Genomic DNA, 24,643 nt, shown 5'->3' with positions numbered 1-24,643 from the left:
AAACTTTCTAAAAACACTGTTTTATATCAACAAACATATTGGTGCTTCACTCTTATAAGTGAAGTTTGTCACTCATCCACAAGAAGTCACTCTATGTATCTTTGTAACAGCACAATTGCATCAATGCTGAGGAGCTGTGCTCTTCTCACTACACAAATGCAATTAATCCAAAACTTCTAGAAGACAGGTCCTAACAGCCCTTCTCAGTACTTGAAAACCAGAGATGGAAGAAGTATCTTTTTTTCAGTGCAGTCAAGGAAAGATCAGCCTGCCTCTTACCTCAGCTGCAATAAACAACAATTTCGTTTCTGAGCCTGTTTTGTGTCTGCTATCCATCTTTAAGGTGCTATTTTTTCAGAAGCTGAGAAAGAAAGGCTGGCTTTGCTTCCCAATCCTGGTTTAAAATGAAGAGGGGCCTGCTGCCGAGAAACAGGAGAGCTCTGATCTCACACCAGCTCTATCTGAGGAATCTGTGACGGTTGCTAACTGCTGGGACTCCTGCATCAGTGCTGAAAATGATCTGGCAGGATAAAAAAGCAGTTGGGACCAAGGAAGTACAGTCAGCCAGGCTCAGACTTCATCTCAGGCATGCATTTGCTCACGGTGTTAAAAATGGCAGCAACCCAACACGTGGCAAGCTAAACTGCCTCCATAAGGACCATTGCTGACAGCTGCTGTCACCCTCCTCGAGCACAAACCTTCTGGCCAGCACCTGGCCTGCCTGTTCCTGCTGACCAACGCAGTTTGCTTGAGAGTTTTTGGGGCTATTTGCAGAGTTTCAAGAGTTCAAACTGACCGTTTGCTCTACTCTCTGACATCCTTCCAAGAAGCCAACTGGGAGGATAACCTAAAATCTGCCAGAATACACAGAGTTTTCTAATCTGTCCTACATCTCCCAAAATGCCTCTCTGAAATGAAAGCATGTTTTTAGGAAGGAAAAAAAAAAAAAAAAGGAAATCCAGCATTGGCAAAGGGAAGTGTGAGAAAAGGGAGGGAGAGAGGGAAGTGGATGGAGACAAGCTGTCTTTTAAAAAGTACAACTGTTATTCCCTTTTGCTGCTTTCCTTTATCCTGTCCTGTGGGCATGTGGGCTAATTACCATGACTTGTACATGCCTGCTGCTGTATTACATGGAATTTATTACACACAAGTTGTTGGGAATTCTGCCTGTGTGGGAAGTAGTTGGACCAAAAAAAAAAAAAAAAGACCAAACAATATTCAGAACTTTCAAAATCCAACTTTTCCTGCTTTACTAGCATCTAGCACCAGCTGCACAAGTCAATGAAAATTAACCTTCCCCCGTACCCCTTGGATATCCAGTAAACTCAGATTTGATCCGGATGTTCTGATTTCCACGCAGCTAAAATGCAATCAAATGCTTGATTTTGGGGGATAGATTTGCTTAAATTGTATTAATTCACAAGGATAAACACAATTAGTAGAGCTCATTAGCTTGCAAAATGTAATTTATTTTCTTGAATATACCCATTTCCTTGGATGAAGAGCTCCATTAGGTTTATTATATTTGCAAAGCTTATATAAAAATCCAAACCATGGCAACAAAGAGAAAATTGTTACTACACAGTCACAGCAGTCACTTTTCCATGTTAAATAAGTTTGGCATTTATTTATATTTAAATGAGAATATCTACCACTATCAAGACCAGGATATGGGGCAAGTACTTATACAGAATATAATTAAAACTAATTCAACCAACAAATGTGGCCTAAAATTAAAATAGCCCCCCAACTTCTTTATCTGAAAAATTATTCAATGTTCTCCCTCAAAACCCCTGTTTGCAATTGCTTAATTATCACAACCAGCAATGGTAGAGGGACACTGGCCGTTTACAGGCTCATCAGATGGGTCTGCACTGAGGCACGTTTGGTCTGCTTAGTGCTGTGCTTTAATTTCGTTGTAATATAAAGGCTAGAGAGTGGAGAAAATGAATACATGGCAAAGTACCTGTCATTACTTGTATCATATTACTGAGGTATTCTACATGCACAGTATGAAGGTGGCTGGTCCAATTTTCACACTGTTATCATTTTTGATATTATACTGTCTAAAAGCAGTGACACACAAAAGAAATGCTTTTATCATTCTCAATGCAGGGATGATACTAATTACATCATCTGTCATCATTATACAGCTAAACAAAACTTTTCTTTCATAGGAAAGTGCCATTTAGCAAATTAACGGGTAATGACCCATAATATAAAGAAGATTGAAATTTGGGAATTACACTCACATTATTTTGTTTTCTGCTTTCCCCTCAATTTTACTCCCTGATACATCATGAAAAGGAAGAGAGATGGAGAATTTCTTCAACTATTTAATTTGCCAATAGCCCTACTATCCTTTTGGAAACTGATGCAGGATCATCTCCATCCATATCAGTGCATAGTTTCATTCTACTTAATGATACAGACAGTCTGCCAAGCCAGTAAAAGCCAGATGTTAGTACAGTGATGCACAGAAACCTGCTGCTGGGGCCAGATTTTCAAAATATGACATGAAACAATGAGCCTACATTTGCTGCCAGATAAAGGATAGTAGCTTGGAAATCAGGAACTGGGATGTGAGTTGCTTTCTGAAGCCTGACTGGATCATGTAAGATGATGGCATGGAGGAGGTACCAGAGGTGGACCAGCAAGGAGCCCCACAGTAAGGCCAGGTAGGGTGAGCATCCCTCCAAGATGCTCAACCTCCTGCTGCCTGGACTCTGCTTTGAGCTTGGTGTAACACAGCAGTGAGCTGTGTTTGGGAAATGTTCAGGTGCCACTACTGAAACAGAGACCTGTAGGGATTACAAGAGGCACAAACCACTGTGAGTAAGTCCTTAGTGCAAACTTCCACACTTTTGGGAAAGAAGAAGAATGAAGAGACTTTATTTTTGGCTGTGTCTGATCATTCTATGTTCTTTAACACAGAAGCAAAAATAAACATAGGGTAGCAGGTGGATAACAATACAGATTTTAAGTGTCAGGTACTTAATACCAAGACAATGTAGCAAATCCATCTAAATCCAAAGAAGTACATTTTAGACAGATCTTTGCTCAATCTGAACTTCTGTGGCCCAGATCAGTTATTTTCTTTCATTGTGTACCATCTACAATGTGGGGAAAATATAAAGCGAAATTCCATGGTGAATTAAGAATAAAAATAATGGCAAACACTAATGAATTTCCTATGAATCAGCTATGTCAGTGGAAGCTTCAGTCATCAGTAGGGGCTTCAGATACAGTAATAGCAATTAAGCATTTGGCCTTTCATTCCCATCGTCCACATCAGGGTGTTTAGGACTTTTCTCTTGCCCATAAAATGATTTTCTGACTTAAGTGAAATTCTGAACTGGACGTATCTGTAAAGTAAGAGGAGTTCTCAGATCCAATTTATCATTGTTAAAGTGGATTAAAGGATTTTTTATTAGTAACACTTAGAGCTCACTTGTTCATGCACTTGGAGACTTCTACCAGAGGAAACCTTCCCCAGCAGACAGCCAGGCCAAATCAAAAGCTGAAAATGAGTGTGTGATGAGCACATTACACAGGCTGATGAGGACTGTGATGAGCTGGGAATTAGTGAGGAAGCCTTTGAGAAAAGACAGAGTGCTGGTGGAAGCCATGAACACGGCACTTGTCCTTTTCTGAGTCACTGCTGAACGAAAAGCTTAAGCCCCGTGCGGGACACTGCACTACTGCAAGTGATGTCTCCTCAATGAGGTATATAAGCCTCTCTCTCAGCATTAACCCTCTTAGCAGGCCTTAATATTTTAAACAGTATAAGACAGCACTGGAAATTCTGTGAGATAACAGTGTAAGTAGAAGTTCAACAAACCCTGAATCAAAACTGTTGACAATATACGCCCAAATTGGCTTTAGTGGTGCTAATGAAATGATGCCTGGTAAATAACTGGCTGTATCACATTCAGAAGTAGCTCTCCATGGGCAGAAGAGGAAAGCCATCTTGATCACAAAAAAGGGCTTGATGTGTTTGTTTACTCCACCCAATAGGCAAATACTGTATTAATTTTAGATGATTTGAACTAACATTACCAAAACGCTCTCTTAATACAATGGCAGTAAAATAAATCAAAAGTTGTACTTTGTTATATTGCCAGCCCCTCTGACAGAGGAGCTATGTTCAAGCTGAGCTGTCCATCTGTTGAGACTCTTGACCCTATTAATGAAATTTAAAATGGGATTGATGAATTCAAGTTGTTTAAGTGTACAAGTGCCTACATCACATCTGTGGAAACCTATTTATTGCAGTAAAGAACCAAATGTGATTCAACTGGGCAACCAGAGGAGCCCAGTGCAGCTGTTACCACACTGGGCCTGGTGACCTCTGATATGTTCTGGGATAGCCAAGTCCCCCCAGACAGCCAGAATCTATGGGAGGGCTCTGTTCTCCCAGTACCCAGCAACCATATAAGATGTAGCAAGACATTTACATGGTCCTAGCGGCCTGTGCTTAAATGACTGAGTGACATTCTCACTTTCTAAATTTAAGTAAGGGAAGGAATCTTAACAGACCTGATTGTTGGTGAGGGCTCTTACAGCCAAGACTTCAGTTTTGAATATAGATGATTTACCTTTCTCATTTACTAGCCACGTAACAACAATCCAAGATGCTATCAATGTCTTCCTTATTATAGCGTCTCTTTTTACATATTCTGTTTTCCATTTATGATTTTAAGTAAAAGTCTCTTCATCTGTTTTTGGGACATAAATTAAAAATTCAAGGGAGGTTCCTTGAACTCCCCTGGTCCTCAGTTCAGGGTTGATAGAAAACTACAAACTCAGACAAACACTTTCTTCCCTCCAAATGTGAAATAATAATTTCAGTGTCTTTGCATAGATCGGACCATGTAATCATAAGCTTGACTCAGTCTGGATAATTATAAATTACATCCTTAAAACCATCCATCTTATTTCACTTGAAGGAAATGTGGGTACTCCTTTTTTGGGGGTACCTAGGTGGTGGTCCCACTCCACTTCAGGGCTGGCTACCTCCTAACCCAGTGAGAAATTACATTAAACCTCCAACATTCTCAGTGCATTTGAATAAATAGGAATCAGACAATGTCACCAATTCAATACATGCAAAAGGACTTCACATTTTTTTAAATAGGTCCCTTCTCTTATTAAAACATATTTGGATATTTCGAATTTGTCTTCTAAATATGTTAACACATTATTTCTAGACAGTTATACAGATCTTCAGTACATAAGCAGCCCTTCTCTATTTTCTTTACAACACAAAAAGAAGACTCAACTCTCAGGAAATACCAAATCTTACTGAAATACTAAATCAACCACCTCAACATCCACAAATTTGGACAAAAATACATTATAAAATAATTTCCTGGCTTTAGTAAAAGTCTTGATTGAGTTTACCCTTAAGGCCAAGAGGTGTTCTCAGCACCACTTTATCTCCCTGGAAGTGAATTAAGGCAGCCCTGACTGATAGCATCGACACTCACTGCAAAAGGTTTGCCCATATGGCAGTTTTGAGAGAAAAGAAAAAAATGAAAGAATTAAGTAATGATGGCTTATCCAAAGGCATGAGGGCACTTCCAGCAAAGGGCTGTCGAACTCATTTAAGTCCTCAAAGAAGAAATTCTTATTGGTGTGGGCTTTTCACAGATAGGCTCTTCTTGAAATGTAGTGAATTTCTGCTCGTGAGCAGATTTGATTGTCCTTGAACAGCTGATCCTTGGACAAGATGTCAAATTTGTTTATAACTGTTCCAGCAAGTAAAATACAATGAAGAGTTTGTTATTCTGGAGCTGAAAAAATATGAGCCCCTGCTCTTGATGCATTTCTACAAATGAGAGAGATTAATGTATTTCTTTGGAGTGCAATGGTTCTTAACATAACGGATGATTAAATATCTGCATCTGTCTAAACCTGAAATCACTTGAGTGATTCCTGATGGAGGTACCTGCTATCCATCTAGCAAAAGTTCTTCTGAAATGCTCCTAAAAAGTGCTTCTCTAGTTGGATGTTCAACATGGGTTCCAAATCAGAACTTTAACCATCCTACAGAAAAACAAACAAAACCCTCAAAGAAAAGGATAATTCTTAAAATGGCACAGTATGGCCTTGACAAGAGAATAGCTAGCAGAAAAACATCTTAACACAGCAAATTCAGCCATCTAGATTATCCACATCTGTAACAAAGTTTGCACAGCATGCTGGAAAAGGCAAAAAGCAGAATCTTGTATTTCCTAGGTTACAGGCAATGAGAATCTACTACCACTGTTCCTCCTTCTGTTTTCCACAGGATGGTAGTGTTTTGTGCAAAATGATCCTTGGTTGAAAGGATCCATAGCTTGGGGATGTAAGGAATATTTCCCTCTTCCTTCACAAGGAAGAGGTCACACAGAGGAGTTGGGTTTTATATTGGATTTGGATACTCTATAAATCAGTCAGACTGAACAGGAATGTCAGCCCACATTGTTCTTAAGACTTCTTCTATTTTAGCTGAATTTGTCTTTTACTGTACAATCTTCCTCATTTCCATGTGCAGATGGATGTGCAAAACACATTTTGTCTCCCTCTGAAACATCAGAGGGATCACGAACAAAAAACATAATGTTCTCTTTAATCCTACATTCTTGTATTTTATTTTGAGTAATGGCAATGAGCAAAACTGTGCAAAATATAATGTACAAGGTCTTGAGGAAAACCCTCCATCCTGTTGTAAGTATTGCATAGGCATATGGTGCAAACTAGACTAAGCATCTTGGTACCTCCTCTAGGCAAATGCTTCTGACTTAAATAGTCCTGGTCAAGTGTTTCTCTTGAACTGATTTTTTTGCAGTCCAGAGATTTTTCCAGTACAGCAGTAAGTACATAACACACTTAATGCTGTAATTTTCTGAATTTAATAGGAAAAACTTCAGGCCACTTTTATTTGCACATCTAGATGGGGGAAGCTTTGTCTATGAGTAATCATTTCTGGAAGCTTATCTACCCCCTTCCTCATGATGATTTCATCCCCTGATGATATTTTCCAGAATATCTAGCCTGAGAACCTGATGTAGTGATTTGTAAATATTAAGGTGGAAATATACACAAATACCTTTTAACTGTCACTTGTAACAACTAAAAACCTGTATATACATGTAACACTGACCAGACTGAGTAGAAGCTGCTTAACCGATCCTCCTGTGCAGAACGAACTTAATCACATAAATTTTATGTCCTCAGAATCACTCCGAATGTAATCTCACATTATTATTATTATTATTATTATTATTATTATTAGTAGTAGTAGTAGTAGTAGTAGTAGTAGTAGTATTGTTGTTGTTGTTGTTGTTGTTGTTGTTGCTGTTATTGACCACGGCTCAAAGCCTGTCTCGCTGTAGGACAGTGGAGCTTATCATTAGCAATCTCAAGGCATAGCAGGGTAAGAAAAGTCACTATTTGGAAATGTTTGCATTTGACAAATCTGTTTAGATTTTTTTAATTTAATCTAGGACAGAGCAATTCTCATTCTGAATGCAATGAGACAGAAATGATTCTTCTTCATTCAGAATTTAGACACTGCTCCATGGAGGATTGCTGATTAGAAAAAAAGCGTTTCCATTTTTTTGTAAGGAAACCAAAATCCATTTGCAATTTAATAAATCTGCTTCTCTGGAGATCTCCAGAGGTCACAGAATAGCTCATTTTGGAACATTTATGTATATACATAAATGCACAGTCTGGCTCTGGACGGACCTAGCTTGTTGAGTTTGGACTGAGTGTGAAGTTGCCATTCTCTGATGACACGAGCTATATAACTTGACTGTCCACATTGTAAGTCATGATATCAAAAGAAATAGAATTACGCTGCTGTGAAGAAGAAATGTTAGTGGGAATTTTTGGGAAAAGCCAAACTTTTGGAGCAAACTGAATGCTCAGGAAAGGTAGCTTTAAAGTAGCTCCAGACACATGAGAATAGAGTGAAAGGGAACTGGTATTTTTCCTGTTGCACCCAAAGGGATGGATGCAGAGAAAGGTTGCACCTAAATACGTGTCAAGTCTTGAACAGGACAGAGGACCAAGGAAAGACAAGGTCAGAGAAACCAGATGTTAAACATGAGTTCTGAAAGGAGAATGGCAACTCTGCAAAAGCTTTGGACAATTAATGACTTTTAGAACATCCAAATACATTTCCAGCTAACTGCAAGGGATTGTTGGAACAGTATTAAGAAGGAAGGAAGGAAGGAAGGAAGGAAGGAAGGAAGGAAGGAAGGAAGGAAGGAAGGAAGGAAGGAAGGAAGGAAGGAAGGAAGGAAGGAAGGAAGGAAGGAAGGAAGGAAGGAAGGAAGGAAGGAAGGAAGGAAGGAAGGAAGGAAGGAAGGAAGGAAGGAAGGATATATGAATGGATTGGCAGCCTGCCTGAAAATTTGGTCTGTATTTATAAAAAGTTGCCACTTATGTATTCTGTGCCAGAAGAGATTCTAGATTTTGGTTATCATCCAGCCCCTGAGAAATTTTGCACTTTGTGAATATGGTGTTGTGTGGACGGGAGAGAAAATAGTAATTCAACAGAACTCTGCCGCCTCTCAGGCTTATGTTGAATGCATTTGATGGTCACTGTCATGGACAAAACTATATTTGGTAAGAAACCACATTCTAAGCAAACTGTATCTAAAGACTACAGAGTGGGAAAAAATTAAAGACAACTTCAAATGTATCATTGTCTAATTAACTAGGTGGATCTGAAAATGATGACATAAAATCATGCAACAGTAAAATCAAAGTTCTTCAGCTCTGTATTTTCAATAGATAAACTACAGTTGCAAATCTGACATTTATTTTAAAAACAGAGGTACAAAAAATAGCAGCAGGGACAAGATTACTTAAATGTAGTTTCAGGGATTTTTGACTAACTTCAGAAATGCCACTTTTTTTTTTTTTTTTAATGATAACCAACGTAAAATATTGGTGGTGCTGAGAAGATCCTCCTCCAGTAGAAACGTGGAAGTCTCAAGTCACTGACATACTGAGAGATGTCAATCAAAAGATAATTCAATCACCTCTTTTTATGCTGTATGTTTAGCAAGGCAATGTTCTAGGACAATTTCTAGTCCTCTTTGACTCTTCAGTGCAATAAATCTCTGTCTGTCATGACCTGACTGACAGTGACATTAAAAGGACAGGTATTACAGAAAACAATACCCTGCTTGGACCACAGAAAGGTGAAATGTATTTCATTCTAACTCAAGTGATGGCTTAGATACCCTCATCAACTTCTCACTCTTCTTAGGATTATTTTAATGAAAGAAGATGGTAACAAATCTTGATAAAAAATTGATTTTAGGGGATCTGTTTGTTTTAAGTTCATTACTGTGCATGAGCAAGCTAAAACACGAGGCAGCAGCGTGCTCTTGCAGCTAAGAAGGCCAGTGGTATTCTGGGCTGCATTAGGCCAAGTGTTGCCATGAGATCCCAGGAGGTGGCCCTGCCCCTCTACTCAGCACTGGTGAGGTGTCACTTCAAGTGCAATGTCCAGTTCTGGGCTCCTCAATACAAGAGACACATACTGGAGAGTCCAGCAAAGGATCATGAAGATGATGAAGGGACTGGAGAACCTCTCCTAGGAGTAGAGTTTGAGACAGCTGGGGCTGTTCAGTCTGGAAAAGAGAAGGAGGCTCAGTGGGATCTTATCAATGTATATAAATTGAAATTACATAAATGTACATAATTGCACCTGAAGGGAGTGTGCAAAGAGGCTGGAGCCAGGCTTTTTTGTGGTGCTCACTGTCACAACCAGAGGCACTGGGCACAAAATGAAACACAGAAAGCTCCCTCTGAACATGAGGAAACATGTTTCTACTGTGGGGGTCACTGACACTTGCTCAGGGGTTTGTGCAGTTTCCATCCTTGCAGATATTCAGAAGTCATCTGGACACTGTCCTGGGCAAACAGCTTTAAATGGCTGTGCTTGGCAAGGGGGCTGGACCAAACAACCTCCAGAGGTCCCTTCCAACCTCAACCATTCTGTGATTCTGTGAACTCTTATGCATCATTACCAAGTCGAGCTTACAAATGACCACTACTCACCTGTACCTTGGTACCATTTAGGCTGTCCCAGGAAATCACCACTGTTCTAAGGAAAACACAGTAAGAGGCATGCACAATGCCAACACTTCCATGCTAACCTAACTCTCCTATAAACAACTGGAGAGAATTCAGTTATTTCTGTTGTAGGTTTCCTTCCCTACAACTGTGTGCATACATATCCATATATATGTACATGCATGTACACAGACACACCATACAACTTTATGTATCAATTTTTATCTAGAATTTTAATAATCTATTTCTCTCTCTGTCTTTCTAGACAAAAGGGAGATTTTCCTAAGGTTACACAGGCCATGTGTTCTGGTGCAAGGTAGAAAACTGAAAAGAAGCTTTCAAGAGTCTTCATCATACAATATCCTTTAACTAATGTTACTAGAATTACAAATGTTAGGTTGCATGAAGAATTTAAGCACTCTCCACCCCCCAGCATTCATGTCTGGAACTAGATGCACTCACAGAAATGCAGGTCAAGCTGAAATCCCTTTGAAAATTCAGCCTTTTCTGAAGAAAAAGTTGATAGTTATTGACAAAATGTTGTACTCTGCCTTGTTACTATTCATGATTAAGGAAAGTAAATATTGTCTGAGGCCTAATGAGAATTCCAATGCAATAAAGTCAAGTGTGAAAGGTGCAATCAATAAGTGATGATGCAACAGTATTTGTTTGTAGTTTTGTTATTGTTTAGTTCATGCTATTTGCTGATGCTTGAAAATGAAGTGTTAAGAAATTAGTGCTACAAGGATTAACATTCAGATTTTATTTCTGATATTGTTATGTTTTTACAGTCATTACACTCTGAAGACTAATTAGCATCTGCTTTCTTTTCCCACTAGTTAAGGACTGCAAACCAAAGAATTATAGAACACAAATACTATGGAAACAAACATCAGTATTTTCTGTGAACATCCACAAATTAAACCCCATGATGTCCATGGTTAATTTTACACCGCAGGAGTAAGTACTGCAATAAAGTATTGTATTTTCCTCATTTTTTGTGTTAGAATCTATGCTTCAAAGTGTATAAAATTTATGAAGGGAGTGTATTTCCAAATGTGTAACAGATGTCAGAGTCCAAGCTGGAATATTTACGTTCTACATATGTCAGAGGTATCCACCAAGGACACAAGGTATTCAAGAATTGTAAATCTAAGTTTTGGACTTACAAGTATTGAATATCAGGAAGCATACTGCTCCAGGAAACTGATTAGTCAAGGACGAAATCTCAGTTACTCAGTTTCTGCAAAGGAACCAGTCTCTTCCAGTCCTTCATCAGACTGATTAATTCCTCTCTGTTTGCCTCAGCTGGATTGGCAGGCACAAAGACACTGCTCTGTGTCACTGTGCCATGGCATTGGACACTGGTACCTTGTGTCAAAAACCGAAGGGATGATTTTCTCTCTTCCCTGCAGGCACATTGTACAAGTGACAATTTGGGCTGGCCACATCATGTAGCTTGAAGATCCTGAAAATATCTTTGAATATTCTTTGCAACCCTGTGTTTTCTGAAGAAGTCATGTAAAAATTTGCCTATGAGAACTTCTGTGGATTTAAGTTTACAATTAACATCTTTATGTTTCTGAATATTCTGCTTTATTAATTGCTCTGGCACTTTAGCTTATAGAGCAAGATTTAGGACATGGATCAAAAACAAGGGCTGGCTCTGTCCTAAAATATTTGGTTACATGTCTGTGTTAAGGTGTTATGGCTTTTGAAGTCAGCTAGGAGTATTTGGCATATATCCTATCAAAGGGAAACTACAGGCCAAAGCAAATGCCTCCCAAAACTCCTGTTCACCATGTATGGCAAAAGACCCCATCCATTTCACAAGGCAGCTCTACATTTCTTCACACATTGCTAAAAGCAAAATTCCTTTGAAACTTTATTTATGTCTCTATTTGTTTATTTATATAACAACTTTACTAATTCAGTAAGTAAAGAGATATTGTAACTAAAGTTAACTTGTATTTAAAGACTATAACCCATTCTGACTAAGAAGATTCTCTAATCCATGCACAATTTTTATTACATATAGTTTCAATGGAATTACGTAAAAACAACACTGTAACACTGGAGATTGACATATCTGTTATATATCATGGTTCTTTATCAAAATGCATTTTTTGCAGAGACATGGAAGTGACTCTTTCAGTCATGTGAGATCTCTTGACCTATTGCAAAGAAGATGGCACACTTGCAGTGCCTTTAACTTTTGGAAACTTGTTTGTTTATGTGTATTTAGAAACATCTGAGTAAGAAACCTAGTTCTGCAGGAACACAGTATAAAATGGCCCAAACACGCACACAGCTAAAGGAAAGATAATTATGGGAAATAAAGAATATTTCAAATCAGCTCCCTAAGAAAATCTAAAAATATAAGAAACCCTATCATATTAACCAGCAAGAACTGTTCTTTCACTTAAGGGATAGTTGGGCAATTATTCAAACCTGGACAAGTCTGGATTGTCAAGTGAAATAATAATTCAGAGCTCCACAGGATAATGAGATAGATCTCAAGGCCATTAGCAGTGGCCCTTATTATAATACTGACCAAGGTTCCCCATGAAAGAGAGAGAATATTTAAATGAAACTTGTAGGGAACTAGTTTGAACTTGTATATTTGAACAGCTTAGTACTGTCTCCTAGTTTCCATTCATTATTGGAGAGAAAGGTATGTATCATGTAAGACTCTGAAATCAGTCAGGCTTTCGAGACTGAAATCCCTGAGGGCAGAAACTAAAACATAAAATAATTAGAAAATCAAGCCACATTGAAACTCACAGAGTTTATATTAAGAATCTTATTCTAGTGAGATTTTTAGGTCTGGTTCAGCAAGCAGTTGTCTCCCCTTTCCTTATTGTTTCTCTCTCATTCAAAACAAGCAAATCCAACATATAACTTCCCTGACTTCAGGTCTGTCATAAAGAATTACAGCTTTAGATGTAAGGGCTTTTTAGATTAAAAACAGAAGAAGGGATTACTTTATCTCTATAAAATAGGTCCTGCTTATGAGACATTTGTATATGCATGCTTCATTCTGTTTTGTTTGTTTGCTTTTAACCACTATGGGAATAACTCAATAGCTAGTGGTCACAGAGAAGCTCCCTAATCCCTGGAAAAACAGTCGTCTAGTCTGCAGTTTATGAGGTACAGTACAGCTAATGTGTCAGCAGTTGCCATGGATAAGAAATACTGCTTGCTTTAATATTCTCCTTACAATCCTTCTCCTAGGTATAGGAGTTTCCTAATACAGAAGCAGATCTAGGTCTGGCATGCCTGGCATCCTCCAGTGAGAAACTCTGCTCTGCACCTTAATGAAGATCTCCTGGGCTGACTGGTCTCTGGGGTGCTCGGACTATTAGGCTAGACTGGGATTTACAGCAGGTTAAGCAAGAAGGCTGACTAAGAATTTGCAAATCAAATATTAAAGACTGATTAAATATTTTACGATCTTTTTACTTAGGCTTTGATTTGAAGTTTACTTCATCTGCTAACCAGAAATCTGTTGAAGGTTAATTGATGGAGGAAGAGTAAATAACAGCTCACGCTGCTGGCCCTAAGTATGCGAGGCATTTAGGAGTATTCCTAACCTCAAGTGTGCAGTCACTGACATGCTCATTTGTCTCACTAGGTTAGTGTCACTAGGGCTCAGATATGTGATCAAATTACTGCTGTGAAAGTGGTTTAAGCTTATGTGTTTTCCCTTGTATTGTATATTTGCACATGTCTCCAGTGACACCAAGTAATCCTTTAAATTGCGTTAATTTGATCATGCATCTGAGTACCCAGTGCAGCAAATTGGGATAGGTGGCTATGGAAAGTGGAGATGATGTCTCTTAGAAGACAAATAGCTCCTACGGAGGAGAGAGACATCCAGCAGAACTCAGTCTACCAGGATTAGAGCATAAATCTCTCCTCTTTCTCCTTCTACAAAATCAATGGTTTGTAACTTATAAACATGATCTGACAAATTGCTTTCGTGGACTTTGGGTTTTTTTTTTCTTTTTTAAAGGGAAAGAATTAACAAAACTCTTAAAACTGGTTAATTTTTGGCTACCCAACTGGGTCGATGTCATTTAAAGCCCATCTAGAGAGAGCTCCAAGAAAAATTCAGAAACTCATCATCCAGCAAGAGCCCTCATCGTATTTGGGGTTTGGAGTTGAAAACTTAAAAGCAATCTAAACATCTAGTTTAACAAAAGTACTGCTGAGACTGTATCTGAGCTCCTTTTCAAGGAATCTTTGGAAAGGGTTTACACATACCAAAGTACAATTTATGTAAAGAGCAGGAAGAGTTATTGGACTAATCATTTTAAATAGAGATTCCTTGTCTTTCATACAGAGCTACACAACAGAACTTAATAGCTTGTGTCAGATAAATAATTTACACGTGGATTGTGTCTGAATACAAATGCATACATAAAATATCACAGACTTAATGAAGGTGCTGGTTTTTTACAAAATCAATTTAATTGATTTCGGCGATAGATCTGCATTAATATTTTTGTAAGCTCCATTTTGCTTTACCTGTACATGTGGCCCAGTCGTGATTTGTAAGGGAGGAAGGGAAAACTCTGCAAATGTAATTAGAAACTCAGCATACAGAGTGTTGTTAGTTTTGAAGTGTCTAGGTTAAGACACTCGGAAATAACACTCCACTGTGACCTGGTAGAGGGGCTCATTTACAAAGTACTCCTCAGAAAAGGTCAACCTCTCAGAACTCTTGTGACTATTCAGTCATGAGTTTTGCAGCATTTGAGCCCAATGAGCTGGTGATGAAGTTTTCTCCTTAACACTGAACATGTTGGGTTTTTCAGCTGCAGTCTTGTTTGTTGGGTTGTTCAGCTGCTTTGACTTGTGTTTGGCCTGAGCTCCTACCAGAGCGGGGAGAAGACAAGGGCGGAAGAAGGTGGGCATTGTTGTGGCGGATACACAACTGCAGCCAGGAGAACAGAGGTCGGATGGGAACATGGGGCATATTTCACCGGGAGAGGCATGGGATGGTGGCTGCTTTACCTTGGGAACACCAGCTTATCTGATGGGCCTGAAAGCTGCTTTTCACTACTTTTCGCCCACAGCTTGTTGTACCTCCCGTTAACACGCTGCTTTTCGTCATCAGTAACTCACAAAAGCTCTGCACTTTAGGAAAGCGCGTAGGCAGCCGCCGTAGCTGGCGGGCCCACCGAGAGTGGCAGGGACGCCGAGAGGGCCGAGCCGGCCCGCCTTACCTTTGGGGTGCCAGGGATCCGTGAACTCGTACTTCCCCACGCCGATCGTCCGCAGCATCTGCACCCCGTTGGTGTTGTCCGGGCCGCCCGCCGCGGCCGCGTTGGGGGGCAGCGGGGCAGCCGCCTGCCCGTTGGTGGCGGGCGCGCTGCTGGGCAGGGCGGCCGAGGGCAGGGCCGGCGGCGGCGGCGGCAGCATGGGGCAGGCCAGGTGGCCATTGCCCACCGCCGCGGGGCCTGGGTGGGCCACCGGGCCCACGCCGCTCATGGAGGACATGCTGAGGGGCTGGCTGTTGGTGTACAAGGGCTGGCTCTGGAGGTTGACCACCATGCTGCTGAGGGGCTGGGAGGGCTGCGGCTGGAGCTGGTAGTGGCCTGGCATCAGCGGGAGCTGGGGGGTGACGTGCGGCGGGAGGGAGGGTGTGACGCCGATGACCGGGGCCTGGACGTTGGCGGCCGGGCTGAAGGTGGGCGGCTGTGTCATCCCGTAGGAGTGCGTGATGAGGGCGGGCTGGCTGCCCGCTGCCACCGTGGTGACCCAGGGCGCTGCACCTGTGGCATGAAGGAAGGCCGGCAATGGCGGTGGGCTCGGCATGGCGGAGAAGAGACATCAACACCCTCATCCTTCCCCTCCCGCACCCGTGGGGGGCACAGACACGCCCCGCTGCACAACACCTAAAGCAGTTCGGGATCTGGAGCCGTTCCCAAGCAGTAAGTGCATAAAATTGCTGCAGCGATGTGAGCACAATTGTTAAAATACTCGTCAGGTGACGTGCGGCATGTTTGCGGTTTTATGTATTTTGCACTTTATGCAGCTTAAGCGCACACTTCCAAGAAAATTAACCTCTTTCCCTGCTGTGCTTTCACGGCTCCCTGACAAACACTCTGTGTGTATAATAATGGTGCTCCAGCCACTACAAAGACATTGTAATTAGGCGTCTGGCATAGTAGCACAATGTATGATATGTGTCTGGAAGCTGGAAATCATTTCAGGTAGTTCTGGACATAAAAGAAATCTTAAAGTATTACAGAGTGCCTTTCCGTCTAGTGAAGGCAGAGAAGGATAAAAAAAAAACCCCATTCTAATGAACTTGCAGCATCTTAATACATTTGTATCAGCCTCGGCATAGAAAAAACTTGAGGGGTCTTCACAATGAGGGAAAACCCCTGCTAAAGAATAAAGAAAGGGCTCACAATGAAGTCTAATTTACAGAGGTAAATGGAGATAGTGCATTGAACTTGCTTTGAACAATGTTCCCTGGTAGAATCACAAATAAGGTTAGAGACATACCTGGGTTTTCATTCTCCCTCATCTGTTTAGATGGAGGCTCATCAGTGTCCCAGGGCGTGGACTGATTGATGGGTGTCTGTCCCCACCTGACGCTTGTTGCAAGTCCTTGAGGCTGATTTTCAGTCTTGGAAATGCAAGGTGTCTAGGAGAGAGAAAGAAAAATACAGAATAAAAATGTTTTGACTATTGGGATTAATTATGATTCCTCATAACTAGTAGCTTGCTTGTTTGTTACAGTCCAAGAGGATATCCTAAGATCGTTAAATACCATTCATTTGGGGGTTGGAATACATGATCTTCAGAGGTCCCTTTCAACCCTAACAGTTCTGTGGTTCTGTGATTGTCCTTCAGGCTTGCATGAGACGTCCACATGGAAATACAATATATTTGAAAAAAATGCTTCTGGAAATTTAATAGGTACACCTTAAAAAAAAAAAAAAGAAATCCACAACAAACTAGTGTTTTCAGAAATAAGTCACTACATTTGCCATAAAAATAGGAAAAAACAAAACAACAAAAAACAACCCAGATATGGCAATATCTACTCACTGGCAGCTACATAAAATGGAACAATCTTCTGTTTGCTCAATTTCTTCCAAAAATACTGAGTTTTGTTTAGCAGGAGGCAGAACAAGAGAGACTTATTTACAACTGTAGGACAAATTACTGTAGAACAGTAAAGAGAAGTCTTCGTATTTACTGTCTGTCAACCCTTGAAATTGAATGCCAATAAAAAAAAGCAGCATAACATCACTGGCTGCTAAAGTGGGTATGTTGGCAGGCCTTCAGAGAGGTTAAAATAACTGTAAAGTAGGGGAAGGATTTGGGCTGAATAATCATCAAAGCAGACATGATCTGAAAGAGATCTCTTGATGAAGAAACTACCACATGGATTTAAATGCTACACCAGACCCCTGCTGCAATTTTATGGGACCTTCCCAAACAATCACGCCTTTGCTGAGAAAAGGCTTGTAGAAAACAAGGGTGCTCCAACAGGTCTCATTTATTTAAGTCTGCTGTGTATTTCATTGCTGGAAGATTAAAAGTTTTTTGTTTTGTTTTGTTTTTACCGGTGTCAGAACCTCTAAGCCAAGCAAACGGAACCAGCTGCCTATTGCTGAATGAGTACTGAAGAGTAAAGCCATAAAGAACAGACCAGTCTGAGTGATTGCTTGTTTGCCTCACATCTGGGAAGTAATTTAGCTCAGAGATGGGGGTACAGCAGCTCCATAAATGCCCTGGGTCACACTGTACCAATGAAATCTCTGTCAACACCAGCAGCCTGTTCACCCATCACCAGTACCTCAATCAGCCCATGAAAGGAAGTCATTAGCAAACCTATTTATGCCCTCTTCAAATTCATGCACACCTTCCCCAAGCCAATCAGTCATTCCTCCTGTCTTTAAATCTACCAGAGGCACCTGCTTCCTTCTGCCTGCCCTTCTTCCCCACCAGCACCCCCACTAGCACCTGCCCTGCTCCAATGTTCCCCCCTTCATCCAAGAGTCTGACAACTCCTGATACCCACTCCCTTTTCTACCTGAGCTTCATCCTCAGTGGGCTCCTGGAGGCAGGAGTTGTGTGTGCAGACCTTGATAGAGGACACAGGTTTTGCTGTGCTGCTCTCTTTGCTCCCAGAAGCCACAATGGGGATATTTCCCCCGCTGGAAATGCTATACTTTGTTCAATGCAGATGTTCACAGGGAAATGTGATTCTTAATATATTTCTTCCTATGACTTTTATTTTTCAAAACTCATCAATTTATTCTTTTCTACAGTTTGGGGGTTGCATTTTTTGGTTTTTTTAATGTAATTTCTCCGGATTTTTTTTCTATTTTATTTGCACCAAGGACAATTCTGGTTTTAGATTCACATTTACTTCTGTCCCCACCATTTCAACTACCTCTGTAACTTTTGCAATTGAAATAAAAATGAATCAGAAAAGACATAAAGAGAGGACCTGCAGACTGTCAAGAGCTTTAAGAGCTCTGCTCTATTCATGGTGAAGAAAGGGCAGGAGGGGAAGAAATAAGTCTCAGTTTTGAAATGCTTTTTATTTATAAATTGTCCTGAGAAAATGATTAATCTGAATACCTTTAGCTTTTACATTGTACAAGGTCTTTGACACAGGAGGATATAACACTGCAGGTGGTTTACCAGCTCATGTTAGCAGTATCCCTTTGGATCTAGCTAAACTGTTTAACAGCAGCCAAAGAACTCTTCAGTAGAAAAATAAATAAATAAATAAATAAATAAGTAAAAGACCCACCAGCATTCTCTGCCTATATATCAGCTAAAATACTTCTCCCAGAAATACCAATATTTACTCTGAAGTAAAGCTTTAAAAAAACGTAAATGCAATATAGAGAAATGGGCATTTTTAGGAAACAAAATGAGGATTCATAACTCCAATCACACTCCGTGTGTTCCACATGTGGCATCTGTGTGTTGCATTTCTTTGTTGTATGAACTGGGTCTTACCAGTGGGTTTGAAACACACACTGATCGTTATTGTGGGGCATTGTGAAAGACGGGCAGCATCTTGTTTTACTTTGTTACATTCACAAGCTGCTTTGAAACAGTGTTGATCTAAAATAAGGAAAAAACAACATTCCTCTACCTTTACCAATACGACGCACATGCTACAATTTTAAAAGAACCTGTATGTTTTGTCCAGAGTGGGTAAAGAAGAGAGAATATGATACAGCTTTCCTAAATTCTACAAAAATCCAGTTGCTTATTTTGGAACTTGTTTTCTAAAAAACTTTGAGCACCACACCAGACACATGTGAAAGTGGTAGAGTCTGCAGGCAAATCTAGATCTAAATTCCATACTTTGAGCATTAAAAAAGAGGAAGGAGGTTATCAAGTTTGTTGTCAATAAACACTTCTCCTTCACTTTCACTAAATGGCAGATTTTGTTTCACTAAATATGCTCATAAACCTTGCTTCTTAGAGGCTCGGTGGATTTAAACACACAAGGTTGCTTTCAAACTGTACTCTTGAACTTGTTTTTGTTTGATCAGAAAGTGCCAGAGATCAGCTGATACGAAATCACAACACACGTCCATGAAACACAGACAGTAATGGTGGTGGAAACAGAGAAACAGCTTACTGAACTTCCTTTTAAAACCTATACATACTTCTGGTCTCTGATCTAATTTCTGCTTTACTTTTCTTAATACATGAAGGGTTACATTACAAGTGTTATATGTCTCTGATCTGATTGCAGCAATTACCCATTTGTGTCTCTGGAAAGTGAAATTATTTCCAGCGTTATCAAACAAAGGAACTTTCTGTCCATTCGCTCAGGCCCACGACAGTGCTCTATTTGATGTTTTTAATGTACAACACAAATGACCAAAAAATGGCCTGTATTATGCTGGTTGTGCAGGGAGAAGAGCTGTGTTCCATTAGTGATCCACAGACTTCACAGAAACTAATTGTACTATGTTACACTTTTATCTTTAGCTTTCATGTCAGATGCTTGTTTGAATTAAACATGGAACACATGAAAAAAGGAAATGCATTACAAAATCTACTGGGTATACATCTCTGCCAAAAATCTATTTACATGAAAAAACCAAAAAGGTTTCTAGAAGTTCTGTTAAAGCTTGGCTAGTCAACAGCAGCATTGGCTATTTAATTTCCCTGAAATTCCTGGCAGACTACAAAGACTACTTAAGGAATCATCAGCATTTTCCTAGCACCCATAAAATGTTCAATTTGTGCTCTTTGTCATGGATAGAGTACCCCAAAATCAAATCTCAGGATGTTTTTTCCCTCTTTAGTTTGAGGGCACCATTAAGAGCCAATGAAAGTGTTCAGCTAAAGTCTGCATTTCACCACCTGCCACTTGGAGCTCCAGAAAGGAGCAGTCTCCCAGTTTTAAGGAAATTAACCACAATACAGATGTACAGACAGAAGAGAGCAAGACAGAACAATTCTGGAATTACATGAGACTAATACAGACAAGTTGCCAGACTGTCATTTTTTTTGTAGCTCAAGCAGTCATAAACCATGGCCCGTAGGCAACAGTAATTGTTGTACAGCTGGTCCATTGAACCTTATTACATTAAAACATTAAAACCTTCAGATTCATGGGGCTTTTCAGAATATCCACAAGAAAGTTCGTGAGTTCACAGCCATCAGCTGGTGCTAAAGACTGGGAATTAGTGATTAGGTCTATACAGCATCATGGCTCTATATGGCTACTCTTAGGTGTTGAAGAGGCATAGCAACATCTAAGTCTGACTTTAAGTCCTATACTTTACAAATCTGTAATGAAATAATACCTAAACTTTTAATAAAACCTTTTTTACATCAATGGAAACATAAAACCTATTGTACAGCATCAAAGACTATGTTAGCGGACTTTAAAAATCCAACATAAAACCCACAAAAATCCAACAACAAAAATTCCAACACAATCTTCCCCAGGCTCAACACCACAAATACCTCCTGGAAGGTCCTTATAAATACATTTGAGCAACTTTCCTATAGCTTGTGGAACCACTGACATACATCCTGCTATGGCTCAGAGTGCTAATACCTATTCTAACAGTTTCATGAGCAAAAAAGAACTAATCTGGCAAGAGGGATACTATTTGTGATTCACAGCAATAAAAATTGTTTTACTGAGGCCTTCATTTAAAGTGATGGATGAGAAGTAGCGAATCTCTGTTCCAATTTTCCAAAAGAGATTGGGAATGGCAGCTTAATACCAAGATAATGTATCCAATATGCAACCCAGTCTATTTTCTCTTCCCATTGAAAATAAAAAGGTTAAGATGCATGCATGCACAGAGGCAAACATTCCCTCCCACAGATTCAGGTTTTATGGCCTGTCATGGGTAAAAGCAACTTCAGTTTAATGAGGGAATTCCTTTTAAAGCTGTTCTCTATGCCTCTAAGTGGTAGTGACTGGTGGCCCTGGTTGGGTGTAAAATCTGAATGTGTCTGATGCGCTAAAAAGTTTAGTGGTCTCTGCACCAAAGAGTTTATGGTCTAATTTGTAGTTCACACTATTAAATATTGCATGAAACGGGTATTATTTGTAGGCATGCATGTAAAATCGGAACCATTCAGGGATAGATCTTCATCTGGAGTAAATTTCTACACGGTGCTGGACAGGACCCAAGTATATTTCTGAGTTTAGTCCACGGCCAAAGTAGCTCTTAAGGTGGAAGCAGAGCTTTTAAAGATGCAGTGATGACAGCAATATCTCCCTAGCACTGGCTGTGTGGTGGCTGGGCTGCAGAAATTAAACTGTTATTTTAAGAGACAGATATACTGTAATGTATTAAAAACCTAAGAGATATTGACAGGCCAGCGTGCAAGAGGAACAGAGAGAACAGTCCTGCAGTAAAACCTCATTCAAGGACTTGCTCATGGGTGGAGAGAAGAACTCATCTACCTCACACTTCCCATCACCAGGCAATTCTGCGATGACACAACATTGTTTTTCTCTTCCCAAAACTAATGTGGGAGCGGCAAGAAAGAGAGTAATACAGTTAACTCATAGGAAAAATGTTACTATCCTGCATAAAAGACAGAAGAAGTCTAAGTTCCCTCCTGAGGAGACAAAATAATTCAATACTTAAACTCCTTAAACACCATCCAGTGAGGACCCACCCGTCAGAGTGAGGTGCTGGAGCACTATGGCAGCCTTCAGAGACACACGGCTCAGCAGTGGTGTAAAGTTTGCACCTGTTCTTGCTTTGCAGAGGATTTAAAAACACTCCCCACCTCGAGATTTATGGCACAGGCTTGGAGAAACTCATGAGTGCAGTGGGCCCACATCCCTGTGATGGATGCACTTCACCCCTTAACCAAACCGCGGTAGTTTGGTACAGGCTGCAAAAGAAGTAAAGGTCTGATCCGTGTCCAGGCCAAGAACTTCTCTAGTTTCAACCTGTTCTCTGAAAAACCATGAAGGAAACAGTGACACAGTGAGCATCAATGCACATGAGCTTGGAACACTGATCATGCCATTAACACATGAATAGCTGGTGGCTTTTGCAAGACTCATTAATCAAGGAACAAAGAAATTTGTGGGTACAAGGAGATTCATGCATACCTTTTCCATCACATGCAATTGGACTATAACCTGACCACTTTATTCTATAAATATGACAGCCTAAGTGAGCCTTCTTGAGCTTTTCTGGCCAGGCAGCCCGGTTGTATGGCGGTGATCTTTACTTGAGCTGGTACAACTCTCAAGAAGGCTCCTTGAGACAGCGAGACCTTTAACCAATGGCAGATCTGTCAGGAACCTAAATTAATACTAATGAAACATTACTAATTCATGTAGCTACTCAATATTAATTATTATCAACTTATTATAGATAATTCCATTAGATATAACCCCTTGTCCAAGTCTGAAACTAAGATTGGACCTAACTGCACCAAGGCTCCCTAAGGAGTTTAGAAAGCAAGCGGATCCACTCTGAACCTTGTGACTCAACAGAAGGCTCTTCCTCACTCTTTGTATTTCTTTCATTAGATACAGACCTTTGTCTGAGACTCAGATTGGACCTGTCTGCACCTAAGTTCCACCACTCTGTACCTCATGGCTCATCGGGAGAGTCTTCCTTACCATTTTGCATTTCCAGTCTCTGTGCAAAACATTCTAACTTGATTCCTACTCAGTTTGCATTTGTGCACTTCTTCCATGCAGTAATTAATAAGGTGAACCTCACCATCAAACTTACTTAACCTTTGTAAACCAGTGTTAAACTTTGTTAAATTTCACTGAAGTTATTGAACTAATGAAACATATTGCTGCTTCTCTCTTGAGTGAGATGCATGCCCCCCATTCCCAGGAGTTCCAGACCAGCACAGCATCAGTACCTTTACCCAGCCCTGATCCTGGCTCCATGCAGAGCAGAGCTTCTCTCCTCTCAGTTTGTGAGCTGATAAGAAGGCACATGTAGGAGCATGTCCAGCCTCTTCCCACCACCAAAATCAACCCCAACTTTCCTGGACTGAGCCTTGGCTGCTCTCAGAAATAAGACAGCCCAAATTCCCAAGCTTTGACAATACAATGGGAGATAACTACATACTGGGAAAGGGTCAACTGCTTCTGTGTCATTAATCTTTTCTAAGGCTCACCATCCACATTAGCTGTAGAATTGCGAAGGAAAGAGAAGGAATGAGATTATGGAAAAGAGAAGATGGGATAGAAAAGGGTTGTGAATTGACCACAGGTGGTATCTATTTCTTTTTGGTGGCTGACTGCCCAGTACAACCACCACTCTCACACCAGTGCTCCAGTCATTAGCTAGGAATGAATGCAGGACCATGAAATGACAAGTGCTTCATAAATGCTACTTAGTATTCTGTCTTGGCAAATTGCACCAGCAGAGGCTCAGGTACTCACCCAGCTGCCTTCGTTTCTCAGCGAGAACATCAGGGAACGGAGCTGAGGTATCGAACCAAGGTCCCGGCTGCGACACTTGCTGCTCCAGGACACCAGGGACATCAGCGCACGACACTGGGTTCGAGCACAGAAGCCCCACTTTAGCCTGAGCAGAACCTCCTCTGCTAACACGGTCTGCATGCAGATCAACCCCAAATCAGAGCAAAGCTACGAACGCAAAACCATCTCACGACGGAGGAGAAAACGCGCGGCATCGGGAACAACGCGGCAGCTACAGAGAACATGCACTGCGCAACGCGAGAGGGCTCTCAGACATCCTGCAGGCATCCCACGGCATGGGCAGATAAATCCAGCTCATCATAAGTGCTTTTTGTCAGAGGGCTTAAGGAAATATGGGCAATAATGGAGTAAGTGCTTGTCAGACCAGAATCCCAAGGGTGTGCAAAGGATGTTGCCCTTATGTACTGGCAAAGCTACTGAAGAACAACCTAAAGGCAGACTTCTTGAAAACTAAACGTTTATCTTGAATGCAAATGCTGGCCATTGCTAGGTTCAGAAGTCACTCCACATAGTATTATCATGCCAAATTTCCCAAGGAATTATTTTAATTATCCAAACAGGACCCCAAATTTCATTCTGGATGAGGGCCTGAAGCACTAGAAA

At 40.6% G+C, this 24,643-nt stretch overlaps 1 protein-coding gene across 3 annotated transcripts in view; it reads right to left on the bottom strand.

Moving 5' to 3' along the window:
* Window positions 1-24,643, bottom strand: part of KLHL29 (kelch like family member 29) — a 387,747-nt gene that overhangs the window by 121,494 nt on the left and 241,610 nt on the right. The window contains exons 4-6 of one of the 3 annotated variants that reach the window (XM_014872970.2): window positions 23,981-24,094; window positions 16,600-16,741; window positions 15,312-15,860 (exon numbers count right to left, since the gene is read on the bottom strand). In XM_014872970.2, coding sequence (XP_014728456.2) covers window positions 15,312-15,860; window positions 16,600-16,741; window positions 23,981-24,094 — 805 coding nt within the window. Of the gene's footprint in view, window positions 1-15,311; window positions 15,861-16,599; window positions 16,742-22,233; window positions 22,466-23,980; window positions 24,095-24,643 lie in introns of those variants that run through there. The other 2 variants (XM_088162465.1, XM_014872968.2) reach the window with 2 other exon arrangements.

This window comes from Sturnus vulgaris, chromosome 3 (genome assembly GCF_052056855.1).
Source record: "Sturnus vulgaris isolate bStuVul1 chromosome 3, bStuVul1.hap1, whole genome shotgun sequence".
NCBI classification, from domain to species: Eukaryota; Metazoa; Chordata; class Aves; order Passeriformes; family Sturnidae; genus Sturnus; species Sturnus vulgaris.
The sequence above is the reverse complement of the archived record's forward strand: the minus strand, read 5'-3'. Positions and strand labels throughout refer to the sequence as shown.